General features: G+C 41.8%; 1 protein-coding gene across 1 annotated transcript in view; it reads right to left on the reverse strand.

The window, feature by feature from the left end:
- The window catches only part of LOC116272538 (ubiquitin carboxyl-terminal hydrolase MINDY-2-like), a 56607-nt gene extending 43163 nt beyond the window's left edge, over window positions 1–13444 (reverse strand). The window contains exon 1 of the mRNA XM_031661273.1: window positions 12408–13444. Coding sequence (XP_031517133.1) covers window positions 12408–13250 — 843 coding nt within the window. The 5' untranslated portion in view covers window positions 13251–13444. The remainder of the gene's footprint in view (window positions 1–12407) is intronic.
- Window positions 13445–13743: the final 299 nt, after the last annotated feature.

The following is a 13743-nucleotide window of genomic DNA, read 5'->3' on the forward strand; positions in this document are numbered from 1 at the left end:
AATTAACTGGATTTCCTGAGGAAATTATTATTATTATTTTTAAGACATGTTCTCACTGTCCTCCAGGATGGATCGCAGTGGCAGGATCATAGCATACTGCAGCCTTGACCTCCTGGGTTAAAGCAATCCTCCTACCTGAGCCTCCCAAGTAGCTGGAACTACAGGCATGCACCACCACACCTGACTAATTTTTGTATTTTTTGTAGAGGTGGGGTTTTACTACATTGCCCAATCTGGTCTTGAACTCCTGGCCTCAAGCAATCCTCCCACGTCAGCCTCCCAAATCACTGGGATTACAGGTGTGAGCCACCGCACTCGGCCCTGGAAAATTATTAATATAAGCACAAGAATATTTAAATTAATAAAAGAAAAAAGCTACTCAGACTCCAGATGTTCCACTATAAGGTAAAACCTAAAATATCTAGCTCAATTATTCTATCGTCCAGGCTAGAGTGCAGTGGCAATATCATGGCTCATTGTAGCCTCAACCTCCCCGGGCTCAGGTGATCCTCCCACCTCCACCTCCCAAGTAGCTGGGACCACAGGCGTGCGCCACCATGCTTGGCTACTTTTTTGTATTTTTTGTAGAGACGGGGTTTTGACATGTTGACCAAACTCCTGGACTCAAGCAGGAGCCCAAACTCCTGCTTAAATTTGCCTACCTCAGCCTCCTAAAGTGGTAGGATTACAGGTGTAAGTCCCCGTGCCTGGCCCATTCTGTAATTCTTAATCATCTAAAGAAGAAAGTAAATCTGGGAATAGACTCAAGCAAGACCAAAAATAGTAACAACAAAACCTTCTGTTTAAACTGTAAGTGAAATCTTAAACAGGAATGTGAAACATCCTAAGAATGATACGCCAAGGTTTTGACACCTGTGATTTTGATAACCTAAAGGAAAAGATAAATGCAGGGGACTCAGCAATAACTAAGAAATAAGAAGCACTTTATATAGGTGATGGCAAGTACAAAAATTACTACTAGCCAAATAATGTTTTTAAATGCTTAACAATTAGAATACCAATATAATAAGTATTCAAGAAACACACTTTGAGTTCCAACACCTCTTCAAAGTTGGGAAGATACTTGAGAAAATATAAAATTGAGTTATTTGCCAGTCTCTGCTCTTTAGAAAAGAGAAGTCAGGGGCTGGGAAGAGTGGCTCACTCCTGTAATCCCAGCACTTTGGGAGGCCGAGGTGGGTGGATCACCTGAGGTTAGGAGTTCAAGACCAGGCTGGCTAACATGGTGAAATCCCATCTCTACTAAAAATACAAAAAATTAGCCAGGCGTGGTGGCAGGCACCTGTAATCCCAGCTACTCAGGAAGCTGAGGGAGGACAATCACTTGGACCAGAGAGGCAGAGGCTGCAGTGAGCCAAGACCATGCCACTGCACTCCAGCCTGGGTGACAGAGTGAGACTCCGATTCAAAAAAAAAAAAAAAGAGAGAAAATTATATATTGAACATCTACTAATTGTCATTCGATTTTATGTTACCTGAATCCCCAGCAATCCTATGAAGCAGGCATTATTAACCCCATTCAAAGAATAAACTAAGGCTTTAAAACGTTAATTTATCCAAAGTAAGTAGAAGTACTGTGATGGGAAGTGAGATCAGACACCAAAGCCAATTGCCTTTTCCATTATACCAATACTCACAGGCTTTTCTAACAACAGCAGAACACTTTCCACTCAATGAAATCTTATATAAAACATCATCTGAAACATATTTTAAATCAATAATTGATAGAACTTTGTGACCAGGGAAAAGTGGAGCATGATGGGGAAAGAATAATCAAAGTTGACTCTAAGGCTCAGGAAACTAAAAATCAAGATCCATACAATTGATAGCAGTGGAAATTTGGCAAGTGAAGATAAGTTTGTAGAAGAAAATGATGTCCGCTTTGGAACTGTGACATTTTTAGTTTGACATTCAAACAGGGAGTTGAGTTTGGAACAAAGAAGATAACATTTTTATATTGCAGTTTATTTTTGTATTACTTACATATGGCAAAATGGACCCACTAAATAATAGTCAAATTTCACTAATATGAAATACGCAGTGTTTACATACATATGTGTGTATATATGTAGCATTTATATATTCAGCATGAATATATAGTATTCGTGATTTTTTAGTTGAAATTGTAAAGAAATTATTCTTTAGAAAATATTAGAAGTAATAATGGGAATCAAAGAGAAGCTTTACCCACTTTTTTCAAAATAAGGACTCAAAAACTTAAGGATTCTTTCAACATGCCTTTAATTCTGGCTCCAGCAAATAAAAATGTATGTATTATAAGCTATTACACATCATGCTTTACATTTTAATTTCTTGTATGTACTATTCATTTACTACTAGTAATATAATACTTACTAAAAAATACTCAAATTGAGACTTTTTAGTAAATCTAATTGGCTTTCTACTTGCTATCAGTATTTCTTTCTTTTTTTTTCTTTTTTCAGATGAAGTCTCGCTTTGTCACCCAGGCTGGAGTGCAGTGAGACAATGTCGGTTCACTGCAAACTCCATCTCCTGGGTTCAAGCAATTCTCTAGCTCAGCCTCCCAAGTAGCTGGGATTACAGGCACCCGCCAGCACGCACGGCTAATTTTTTAATTTTTAGTAGAGACAGGGTTTCACCACCTTCACCAGGCTGGTCTTGAACTCCTGACCTTGTGATCCACCCACCTTGGCCTCCTAAAGTGCTGGGATTACAGGCATAAGCCACCGCGCTCCGCTGCCATCAGTATTTCAAAACAGAAAAATTTTATGAGACAACCCACAAGTTAAAAAGGCTTTGAAACTCTGAAACGCTTTTGTCAGTTTTTATCATAATTTAGACCCTATCCTCAGAGTAGGACCAAGGCCTATTTAAAACTGTCAGAAACTGCAGATATATTCACACATATTAAATTTGCAGGAAAGTCTTATTTTATAAGCACTTCAAAGTGTTTTAGAGCAATAAAGAATGTTGTTGCAGTGGGATTTACTAATAAAAGATTTACTAGTAGGCTGGGTGCAGTGGCTCATGCCTGTAATCCCAGCACTTTGGGAGGCCAAGGTGGGCTGACTGCCTGAGGTCAGGAGTTCGAGACCAACCTGGCCAAAATGGTAAAACCCTGTCTCTACTAAAAATACAAAACAATTAGCTGGGTGTGGTGGCAGGTGTCCGTAATCCCGGGTACTTGGGACACTGAGGCAGGAGAGTAGCTTGAACCCAGGAGGCGGGGGTTGCAGTGAGCCGAGACTGCACCATCGCACTCCAGCCTGGGCAACAAGAACTAAACTCTGTCTGAAAAAAATATATAAAGATTTACTAGTAAAAGAAGGCATCTTCCATTCAGAATTCACCATGTATATTTAAGAAGCTCAGCAAGCTTACTATGTTGAAAAATCTCCTCCCCAAAATATTAATAATTAAATTTTACATTAATTGCTTGAAAGATAGATGAGAATAGGGTAAGGTAAGAGACCATTTTGAAGGCTACTAAGGTAGTCCAGGTGAGAGATGAAGGCCTAAACTAGGGTAGTGGCAGTAGAAAAAGAAGTTACTAATTGCTGAAAAACATCTAAGAATATATTTAATAAACTACAATGGGAAAGTCAAGTTTATTCACCATAGTACCCCAAAGAGACTCTGAAATTAGAAGTGTCAGACACTTCAGAAGACATAAGATAAAGCACAGAGAGCTAAAAACAGGAGTCTGTATAAAGAGCAACTAGTACCAGATTGCAGAATTTGATCTAAGAAATCATGAAGTCTATTTCTGCTTCTCTGACTTTATCATTGGCTCTCCCATCCTGTTTTGCCCCAGACCTATTGTCCACCAGACTTAGTGCTATCTTGAACTTTATCTTCCCAATCAAACATCCTGAGTGAGAGCTCTGGTTCTAGAGTAGGTGATAATCTTACCTTGGACTAGTTATTTAAACTTTATGCACTTCAATTTTCTTTTTTTTTGAGAACGGAGTTTCACTCTTGTTGCCCAGGCTGGAGTGCAATGGCATGATCTAGGCTCACTGCAAACTCCGCCTCCCAGGTTAAAGTGATTCTCCTGCCTCAGTCTCCTGAGTAGCTGGGATTACAGGTATGCGCCACCACGCCCAGCTAATTTTGTATTTTTAGTAGAGATGGGGTTTCTCCATGTTGGTCAGGCTGGTCTCAAACTCCTGACCTCAGGTGATCTGCCTACCTCGGCCTCCCAAAGTGCTGGGATTACAGGCGTGAGCCACTGTGCCTGGCCTCAATTTTCTATATACATAAAATAAGAACAACAGTCTACATAAGGATTTCATGATGTGGTTGAGAAAATTAAAAGGGAAAACATACAATGCATGTAAAATAATGCACAGTATCCGGACACATAAATAATTGAGTACTTACTATTATTATTCAAAGTCCCTATGATTGTTAGTACCACCTGTGCCTAAATGTCCTTCACCTGGGACTCAACAGATAAGGTTGGATAGGGAGTGAGGTTTTTCACTAAAAGACTACTCATATCAAGGAGAGAAGAAGAAATGAACACATCTATCACTATTAGAGGGCAACTCCTACTGGCAGTATTTATTCTCTCCTCAGCCCTTGTCTACCTTATCTTACAAATCCAGAGTTACAACACCAATTCTTGGAAGAGACTGGGAATGAAAGCCTCAGAAATGTTCTTAAGTCTTTTGTGTAAACAAAACCCCACAATTGTGTGAAGTTTTAATCTCTTTTTACAGGATCTATATTTAAAAACAAGGTGGGCAGAGGCTAAGATGGAACCTTTGGCTCACCATCTGTTTTTCCTTTTTTATAAGTAATAAACACACTTGGAAAACCTCAAAAGAGCTCTGTGCTTACTTACTTCAGGAAAAGAAAATTTGTGTGATTACAATGTTTCTGCAAGTCAGGGGAAAAAGCATAACCTAGATGGAAGTTAGAAGTGTCTGTGAAAGGATATGAGGTAAAAAAGTCATCAAGGAGGGAGGGAGAACTAGAGAAAAAACTCACCCCTGGCAAAAAGCTCACCTTCATCGTGCCTCACTTTGCAGGTGATAATGAGACAAAAGCGTATGTCCATTTGAACTTTGAATTTTCTGTTAATAGCCTTTTGTTCATTTTGCCATTGTGCTGCTCATCTTTTTCTAATTTATAAGGGCTCTTTGTAAATTAAGAAATTAGGGTTGGCCATAGTGACTCACGCCTGTAATCCCAGCACTCTGGGAGGCTAAGCCAGGATTACTTGAGGCCAGGAGTTCAAGGCCAGACTAGACAACATGGTGAGACACATCTCTACAGAAAAAATAAAAAAGAAACTGGGCACAGTGGCTCACACCTGTAATCTTAATACTTTGGAAGGCTGAGGTGGGCAGATCACTTGAGGTCGGGAGTTCAAGACCAGCCTGTCCAAGATGGTGAAACCCTGTCTCTATTAAAAATACAAAAATTAGCCAGAAATCGCATGAACCCAGGAGGCAGAGGTTGCAGCGAGCCAAGATCGTGCCACTGCACTCCGGCCTAGGCGAATGAGTGAGACTCCGTCAAAAAAAAAAAAAAAATTAGGTGGGCATGGTAGCACACACTTGTGGTCCCAGCTGCTCAGGATGCTGAGGTTGGAGGACTGCTTGAGCTCGGGAGGTCGTAGCTATATAGGGAGCCATGATTGCACCAACACGCTCCAGCCTGGGTGACAGAATGACAGTCTATCTCAAAAAAAGAAAAAGAAAAAAAAAAAAAAAAAAGGGAAATTAGCCCTTAGATAATCCAGCAAAGAGTTCTCTTAGTTTAGTGGGTTTTGATTTAGTTTGTGTCTGTTCTTTTTTTTTAAGCTTTTTTATATTTTACAGAATCAAACATATGAATCCTTATTTTACAGTTTATAGGTTTGATGTTTGGAGAAACCAACTTTATATTAAAAATCCTTCTTCAGGACCCCAGCATCCCTCCCATGACTTGGAACAGGAGATAATCTCAGCTTATACTAAGCAAAAAAAAAAAAACTGGGAAAAGAATTCCCTACCAAAAACAGTTAAGAAGGAGAGGAGATGTGTTTCCAGCATCTTAAATTAGTGCATTCATTTTTCTACTAAAATGCTATACAATGATTAGATATTGCAATACTCTGTCTTCTCTATCACAACGTATAATATAGGTTATATGTAAGTTTTTTTGTATGTATATTGGCCTCAGAACCTATAACATTCTAAAAGAAAAAAAAAAGTATAACCAAGTAGGGATTCCCTCTATTATTAAAGAAATACCTTTGTAAGCCCTAAAATATATATATTATTTACCTCTAGCTTAACTTCATAAACACCTAATTGCATGGGTTACAGCCCTCAAATATACCTATAAAAAGCATTTTTTTTACAGCTAAAATAAGATTTTTAAAAATTAAAAATCAAACACAGTCAAAAAGAAGCAAAATAAAAATGTATTCTAAGTGATACATTTGATACATTTTGATAAGTTTACCTGGTATAATTTGTAATTTGAGACTAGCTGGGGCAATATAGTGAGACCCCATCTCTACAAAAAAACAATAAAAAGGAAAAACACAGAGGTAGATGAAACTATCTCTTGAAAATGACAGGTAAACAGAATTACAAATTTGAGCTTGAATTAAATGTAATAGATTTCTTTCTTGATTTGTTAGATTATCACAGCTCAACTATTTAATAGATTTTCTTTTTTTACAATTAAAACAATTTTTTTTTTCTTTTATAGAGATGGGGTCTTATTATGTTGACCAGGCTGGTCTCAAACTCCTGGGCTCAACTGATCCTCCGGCCTTGGCCTTCCAAAGTGCTAGGATTACAGGCGTGAGCCACAGTGCCCAGCCAACTATTTAATAGATTATGAATGATCACCTACTCTCTGTCAGTTCTGAACCAATACTTTCAACTCAGTCCTTACCCTGTTTGATCACTTTTACTGTCACTTCTCATCCAGAACTACTACACTTATACCTTTGCTCAAATCCTCCCAGTTTGTTCAGTCTATTGATTTTCTAATAATTTCATCCTCTCCCAAAAGAGATTATCAGCTGTTTTCCCTTTCAATTCTCTAATTCTCTCCCCCTACACCCCAGGTGTCAGTTCTTGAAAGAAAAGCCCAAGTCTTGATAACTCTAACCAGTCATTCTTCCTGCTCCTATTTCCAGACATAAGCGAACTAGGGAAAGACCAAAAACAAAGCAAAACTGATAATCTAATCGTTTTTAAAGGATACCTCAATTTATCCATGCTACTAATTGGCAGTCTTTCTGTTTGTGCCTCAAATTCCTAAGCATAATCTCCACTGAGATTCTTCTTTAAAATGCAATATACTTTTCTCACAAAATTCACCCTGTCAAATGCTTTACAATCTTAATTATTAATGAGTTCAATAGTTACTGCTTATGAGTTCAATGATTATTTTGCCAAATTGAAAAATACAAGGCTTCAGTTTTCATCTACCTCTCTTTTTTTCCTTATTATTATTTTTTTTACAGACATGGGGGGTCTCACTACATTGCCCCAGCTGGTCTCAAACTCCTGGGCTCAAGCGATCCTCCTGTCTCAGCCTCCCGCAATGCTGGGATTACAGGCATGAGCCACCACACACGGCCAACTTCTCTATCTTAATGTGACCTTGTCTCTGTATTTTTCTTGTTCCATTCCTCCCAATACTTCAGAAAATACAGTTGTTGTTCCTTTCCTCTAAAGACAACTGAGGATTCCATGTTATCCTGACTTTTCAGTGACCTTGTCCCTACACCTGTCATCTTCGGCAGAATCTTCCCTACTCCATCAGCTCTCTGATGCTGCTGCATTTGACGATAGTAATGTACTAAATTTTTATTACATTATCTTTCTCTGAATACTCTCATGACATTGCCCTATTTCTAGTTCTCATTCCACATCTCAAATTGTGCCTATGCTGGTTTTTCACTCCCTCACCCTTAATATTCTTCCCTTCCTCCCCCAATTTGATCTTTATTCCTGTTTTCTCTCTGTCTCCTGGAGAATGAGGTAGGGGAGGAGAGGGAGTGGGGAAATTGAGACAGGATGGAGAGGATGTTTCTGCTGGCAATTTGTCACTCTCACATATTGGGATGGCAAAAAAAGTTGAGAACTATTGCTCACTACTCTCTGGAGAATTCATTTAGTCTCAGAACTACCATATTTACTCTAGGTAGTAATTCTCCAATTTGATTTTTCTCTATAATTTTATAGCCTCTTGCAGGTGGATCACCTGAGGTCAGGAGTTCAAGACCAGCCAGGCCAACATGGTGAAACCCTGTCTCTAATAAAAATACAAAATTAGCCGGTGTAGTGGCACACGCTTGTAGTCCCAGCTACTGGAGAGACTGAGACAGGAGAATCACTTGAACCCAGGAGGCAGAGGCTGTAGTGAGCCGAGATCCTCCCACTGCACTCCAGCCTGGGCAAGACAGAGTGAGACTCTGTCTCAAGAAAAAAAAAAAAAAAAAAAAAAAAATCAGCCTCTTCCCTGAGACCCAGTCCATGCTTCTAACAGCATAATGAATATTTATATTTTTATGTCCCACTACTGGACATTTCCAACTAAACACAACCAAACTTTGGCATCAACTTCCCCATCTAAAATAATTCCCTTAATACCTTCCCTATCTTTTGAAAGATCCAACCAATCTCTGTTACTCAGGTTTGAAAAATGGGGTTACTGTCTTCACTTCTTATAGCCAGTCAGTGATGAAATCATCATTGGGAATGCTACATTATCCTCATCAAAGAGAGGGGGCAAAGAACTCTAACCAAAGCGCTATCCGCATCAATTCTTCCTGCTACACTCACTACAATCTTACTTCTAGCCTAATATCAAAGTAAAAGACCACTTTCTTCATGTCATTTCTTTATCTAGCAATTTAGAATAGCTCCAATATCAGCTATATAGAAAGTCTAAACACCTACATCAATGGATCCTCTGAAATCTGACAACCACCTTCACACCCCATTTACTATTTTTCTCTACTAGAGCATTTCTCAACCTTTTTGTTCCCAAAGCCCTTTATAGTCTTAAAAATGATTGAGGACCCCCAATAACTTTCATCTATGTGGATATCTATCTATATCCACCTTATTATAAATTAAAATTGAGAAAAATTTAAAACACAAAGTACAGAGGCATACACTGCATTAACTGTCAGAGCGATGCCATTACATCACGTAGCCTGAAAAATTCCATGGACACTTGTGAGAGAATGAGAGTGAAAAAGGCAAATAGGCCGGGCGCGGTGGCTCAAGCCTGTAATCCCAGCACTTTGGGAGGCCGAGACGGGTGGATCACGAGGTCAGGAGATCGAGACCATCCTGGCTAACACGGTGAAACCCTGTCTCTACTAAAAAAATATATATATAAAAAACTAGCCGGGCGAGGTGGCGGGCGCCTGTAGTCCCAGCTACTCGGGAGGCTGAGGCAGGAGAATGGCGTGAACCTGGGAGGCAGAGCTTGCAGTGAGCTGAGATCTGGCCACTGCACTCCAGCCTGGGTGACAGAGCAAGACTCCGTCTCAAAAAAAAAAAAAAAAAAAAAAGAAAAAGGCAAATAACTTCTTAGTATTATTATAAAAATAGTTTTGACTTCTAGTACCCGGCTCACTTTGAGAATACTGCTCTACTTTGCTTCTCTCATCCATCTCTTTATCAATCATCAATGATTACTTATGACTGGTTTTTGTTTGCATCAATAAGCTGGAGGAAAAAAAAAAAACACTGATAACCACAGATTTACAAAGTAATCTCCAAATTCATTAGCATGCTTGCTGATTCATAATCTGACAAAACCTATCAATTTTATTTCCTGCTATTACCACCATTTCCTTTACCTCCTATGCTGCACAATTCAACCCAGGTTGAAGGTCTCAAGTAGAAGAAATCCTTTTCTGCTTCAGTATCTTTCAATACACTATTCTCTTTGCCCAGAAGGTCTTCTCTCACTCATCCTTTGGATCTAGTTCACAGGTTATCTCTTCTATGAAGTCTTCCCTTGATAATCCCCTCCCCAATTACCCTTTTCTCTGGGCTTCCATAGCATATTAGAGCTTCTCACATTGCACTGTAATTATTGTTTATATGTCTGTCATCCCACTAGATAGCTACGTGAAGGCAGATTTGCATCATACTCATCTTTGCATTTCCTTTTTTTTCTTTTTTGGGGATGGGGTTTCGCTCTTGTTGCCCAGGCTGGAGTGCAGTGGCTTGATCTCGGCTCACTGCAACCTCCACCTCCTGAGTTCAAGCAATTCTCCTGCCTCGACTTCCCAAGTAGCTGGGATTACAGGTGCCCACCACCATGCCCGTCTAATTTTTTTGTATTTTTAGTAGAGATGGGGTTTCACTATGTTGGCCAGGGTGATCTCGAACTCCTGACCTTACGTGATCCACCCGCCTCGGCCTTCCAAAGTGCTAGGAGTACAGGTATGAGCCACTGCGCCTGGCCTCATCTTTGCATTTCTAGTACCTCACACATAGTGGGAACCCAAATATTTGATCATTCACTTGAATCTGTCTGAATTGAATGAGTCAGTTTAATATGCATCTATCCCCAAATACTCCAGACCACAGTACTTGCCCTTTCCTCTGAATTTCTGCAGTACTATATCAGAAAAAGGACTACAGGAAAGTAATAGCTATTCCTTCCTACAAAAAAGATTAGGGACTCTGGCCCATTAGAGCAAGTCTAACTCCCCAGTTGAGAGCCTCTATCAAGTGGCTCTTCTTTACCTTTTCAACCTTATTTTTCATTATTCTCCAACATTAACTTACCACCTCTGTCATTTAATAAACATATAAACACACAATATCCATTCTGTTTTCATTCCTTTGGTTTATACTCTTCTCTCCCCTGGGAATTCCATTTCCCTGTTATTCTAAATTCTCTTCCTTAAAAGATCTGTTAAATTGCTGTAATGGTGGTGTCTTTTTAAAAAAGAAAGAAAAAAAAAAGATTGGTTCAAGATCCATAAATCCCATGAAGCTTTCTAGGACTATGCCATACCAAATGAAAATTTCCCCTTTCTGAATATCAAATGCATTTCCACAGATTTACCACAATTTACCTACCACTTGTCTCATATAACTTACTATTTCTTGTTCTTAAACAGTTTCAAGTAAGTCAATGATGCCACCTCAAACAGCTTGACAGCCTTTTAAGGGCAGGTACTGTCTTCACTCAAAACATCTCAGTGCCATTATGCACCAGACAATGGCAAGGTTTCTAATTTTATTTCTTTTGTATCAGCCCTTGCTAGTGACAGGAAAATAAAGGCATGTTTGATAAACACTATTCCCTTTACGTGATTTTCTTCCTAACTGTTCAGAAGAATCCAGGTTACTTTTTTCTTTTCTTTTTCTTTTAATATAGGGTCTCACTATATTGCCCAGGCTAGTCTCAAACTTCTGGGCTCAAGCGATTGTCTTGTCTCAGCCTCCAGCGTAGTTGAGCTTACAGAGTAGCTGAGATTACAGGCGCACACCACCACACCCAGTTTGGGTTATTTTTTTTTCTAGGAAACATTGCATCTATAAATATAATTACCAATTTGAAAATAAAATAGGTGCTGTGAGATGCATCTTCTTAGCACCCTAACACTGCAAGCTTAAATAAGACACTTCATTTTACAGGTAACTCTCTCTGAGTCCTCATCATACCTATTTTTAAGGGTCCTTCCTTTTTTTGCTCCTTCACCTTAGCTATATCTTTTCTTACTTTAGTTTTTAAGAGTTTTAGCTCCTTTAACACATTCGGATGCATGGTTACTGGTAATAATGCCAAACCATTTGAGAGCCAAAGAAATGAGGCAAGTAAAAATCATGCATAAAATGAAAACAATCTTTGAAAACCAAGAAGTTATGGTAATTGGGTCTCAGACCAATGCTTTTCCTTAAATGGAATTTGTCTAAAGAGCCACATCTTTCCCATCACCATTCTCTTAAGTATCTACACACGAATGGGGCATTAGTTGGAAATCAGACTAAACATAACCATCAAAACTTAGTCCATGATATCACGGATTGATGGTAACTTCTGAAGATTACTTTCTCCAATTCTTCACTTCTTTGCATATGTGATAAAGTCGGCAAGAAAACATAGGAAATTATAGTTTAAAATAATCACAAGATTAAAGATACTCTAAGTCCTTCTTGTTTCTAAGTGTATCAACCACAATTGAACGTTGAAACAACACTACAAGAGAAAACGGAGGTTAGGGGCAATTCTTTTCGATATATATACAAGGGAATATTCTTTCAACATGGAAGTCTTGGAATGAATTTCATGTAAGAAGGGGACTGATGAATGAGGAAAGAAAGGAAGCCATCACCTGACATGCAGCAGCTCCCTCACCCCGTTTTCCTCCACCCCAAAAGCTGTAGGAAGTAGAAAGCTGCAGAATGTACCTTCCAGGCCAGGAGCAAAACATTGAGGATGGCCAGCAAGGGGCAGGGTCCGTTCTCATTCTGGGTGATGATGGGTGTGTTCTCTTCCTTCCACTGGATCCACTTGATGTGATACACAGACTGTCCCGGGAAGCGTTCCTTGGAGGCCGCCAGCACCTGAGCGGTCTCCTCCTCCTCCTCCTCCCCCTTGCACAGAGGAACAGCCCCGGGCAACACCGCCGCGCCCTCCTCCTCCTCAGGGACCCTGTTCTCCGCTCCCTCCTCACTATTGAACTCGCAGCTACTGGGAAAAGAATGCAGGTTAGAGAATGACTCCAGAGAGTCCAGGCTCGGCGATTCCCCAGGAGGGGTCGGGTCGCTGCAACTGCTGCTGAGGCCGCCGGCGCTGCTGGGCTCTTCGGAGCCGGCGGCCGTCAGCTCTGCTTGGCAGGTGCCGGCGAGATCCGGGCGGTCTCCCGCGTCTCCGGCGGGACCCAACTCATGACCCACTCCGGCCACGGCTGTCTCCGGGGAGGCGGTCACCTTGTACTGCCCTCTCAGAGGCGCCTCGGCGGCAGCAGGACTCTCCACACCACTATCCTTCAAGTCCAAACCCGGGGAGGAGCTGCAAGGTCCGGGAACCTCAGGAGAGCCCGCGGGAGAAGCCGAGTCCGGGAGGCTCCTGCTGGCGGCCGCCGCCCCCAGCCCATTCCCGCCGCTGCTCTCCGCCGCCCATACCCCAGGACCATCACCAGCGGCAAGCCTGGTCTCTTGTAGCCCTTCCTGCGAAGAACCTGTCCCTGACGCTGGCCCGGCCGCCACCCCGTGTTCTAGCGGCTGCAGGCTCTCGGGGCTGCTCTCCATACCGGGCCGCCCGCCCCCAGCTCTATGGAGACCGCGGCCAGTTCTCCGCAGCCAGCGCCTCGGACGCCATGACAGCTGTATTGGCAGCAACAGCGCCCTGGCGCGGCCCCGGCCAGGCACGTCACCGGGGAGGGCACTAAGAACGCGCGCGCGCGCGCTACCGCGTTCTCCGTGCGCTCTGAGCTTGCCTCCGCTTGACAGCGCGCTGAGGGGCGAAGGCGAACCACTCAGCAGCCTCCCACGTGGCCCAGCCCCTTCCGTGTGCCCGCCCGAGCTCGCGCTCCGAAGGCCGGGCGTGGAGGGCGTGGCTAGGAGGGCGCGGCCGGGGGGCGCGCCCCCGCGGCTCAGCTCCAGTAGGAAAACATCCTCTCACTATGTGGCCGGAAGTTGAACTCCGGGGCAGCCCGCTTGTGTGCGGCTTCTTTAAAGACAAGGCAGGCGGCGGACAGCTTGGTTGTAACCCTTTAGCGCTGGGTCGTGTGTGGCCCACCCT

This window comes from Papio anubis, unplaced genomic scaffold (assembly GCF_008728515.1).
Source record: "Papio anubis isolate 15944 unplaced genomic scaffold, Panubis1.0 scaffold123, whole genome shotgun sequence".
NCBI classification, from domain to species: domain Eukaryota; kingdom Metazoa; phylum Chordata; class Mammalia; order Primates; family Cercopithecidae; genus Papio; species Papio anubis.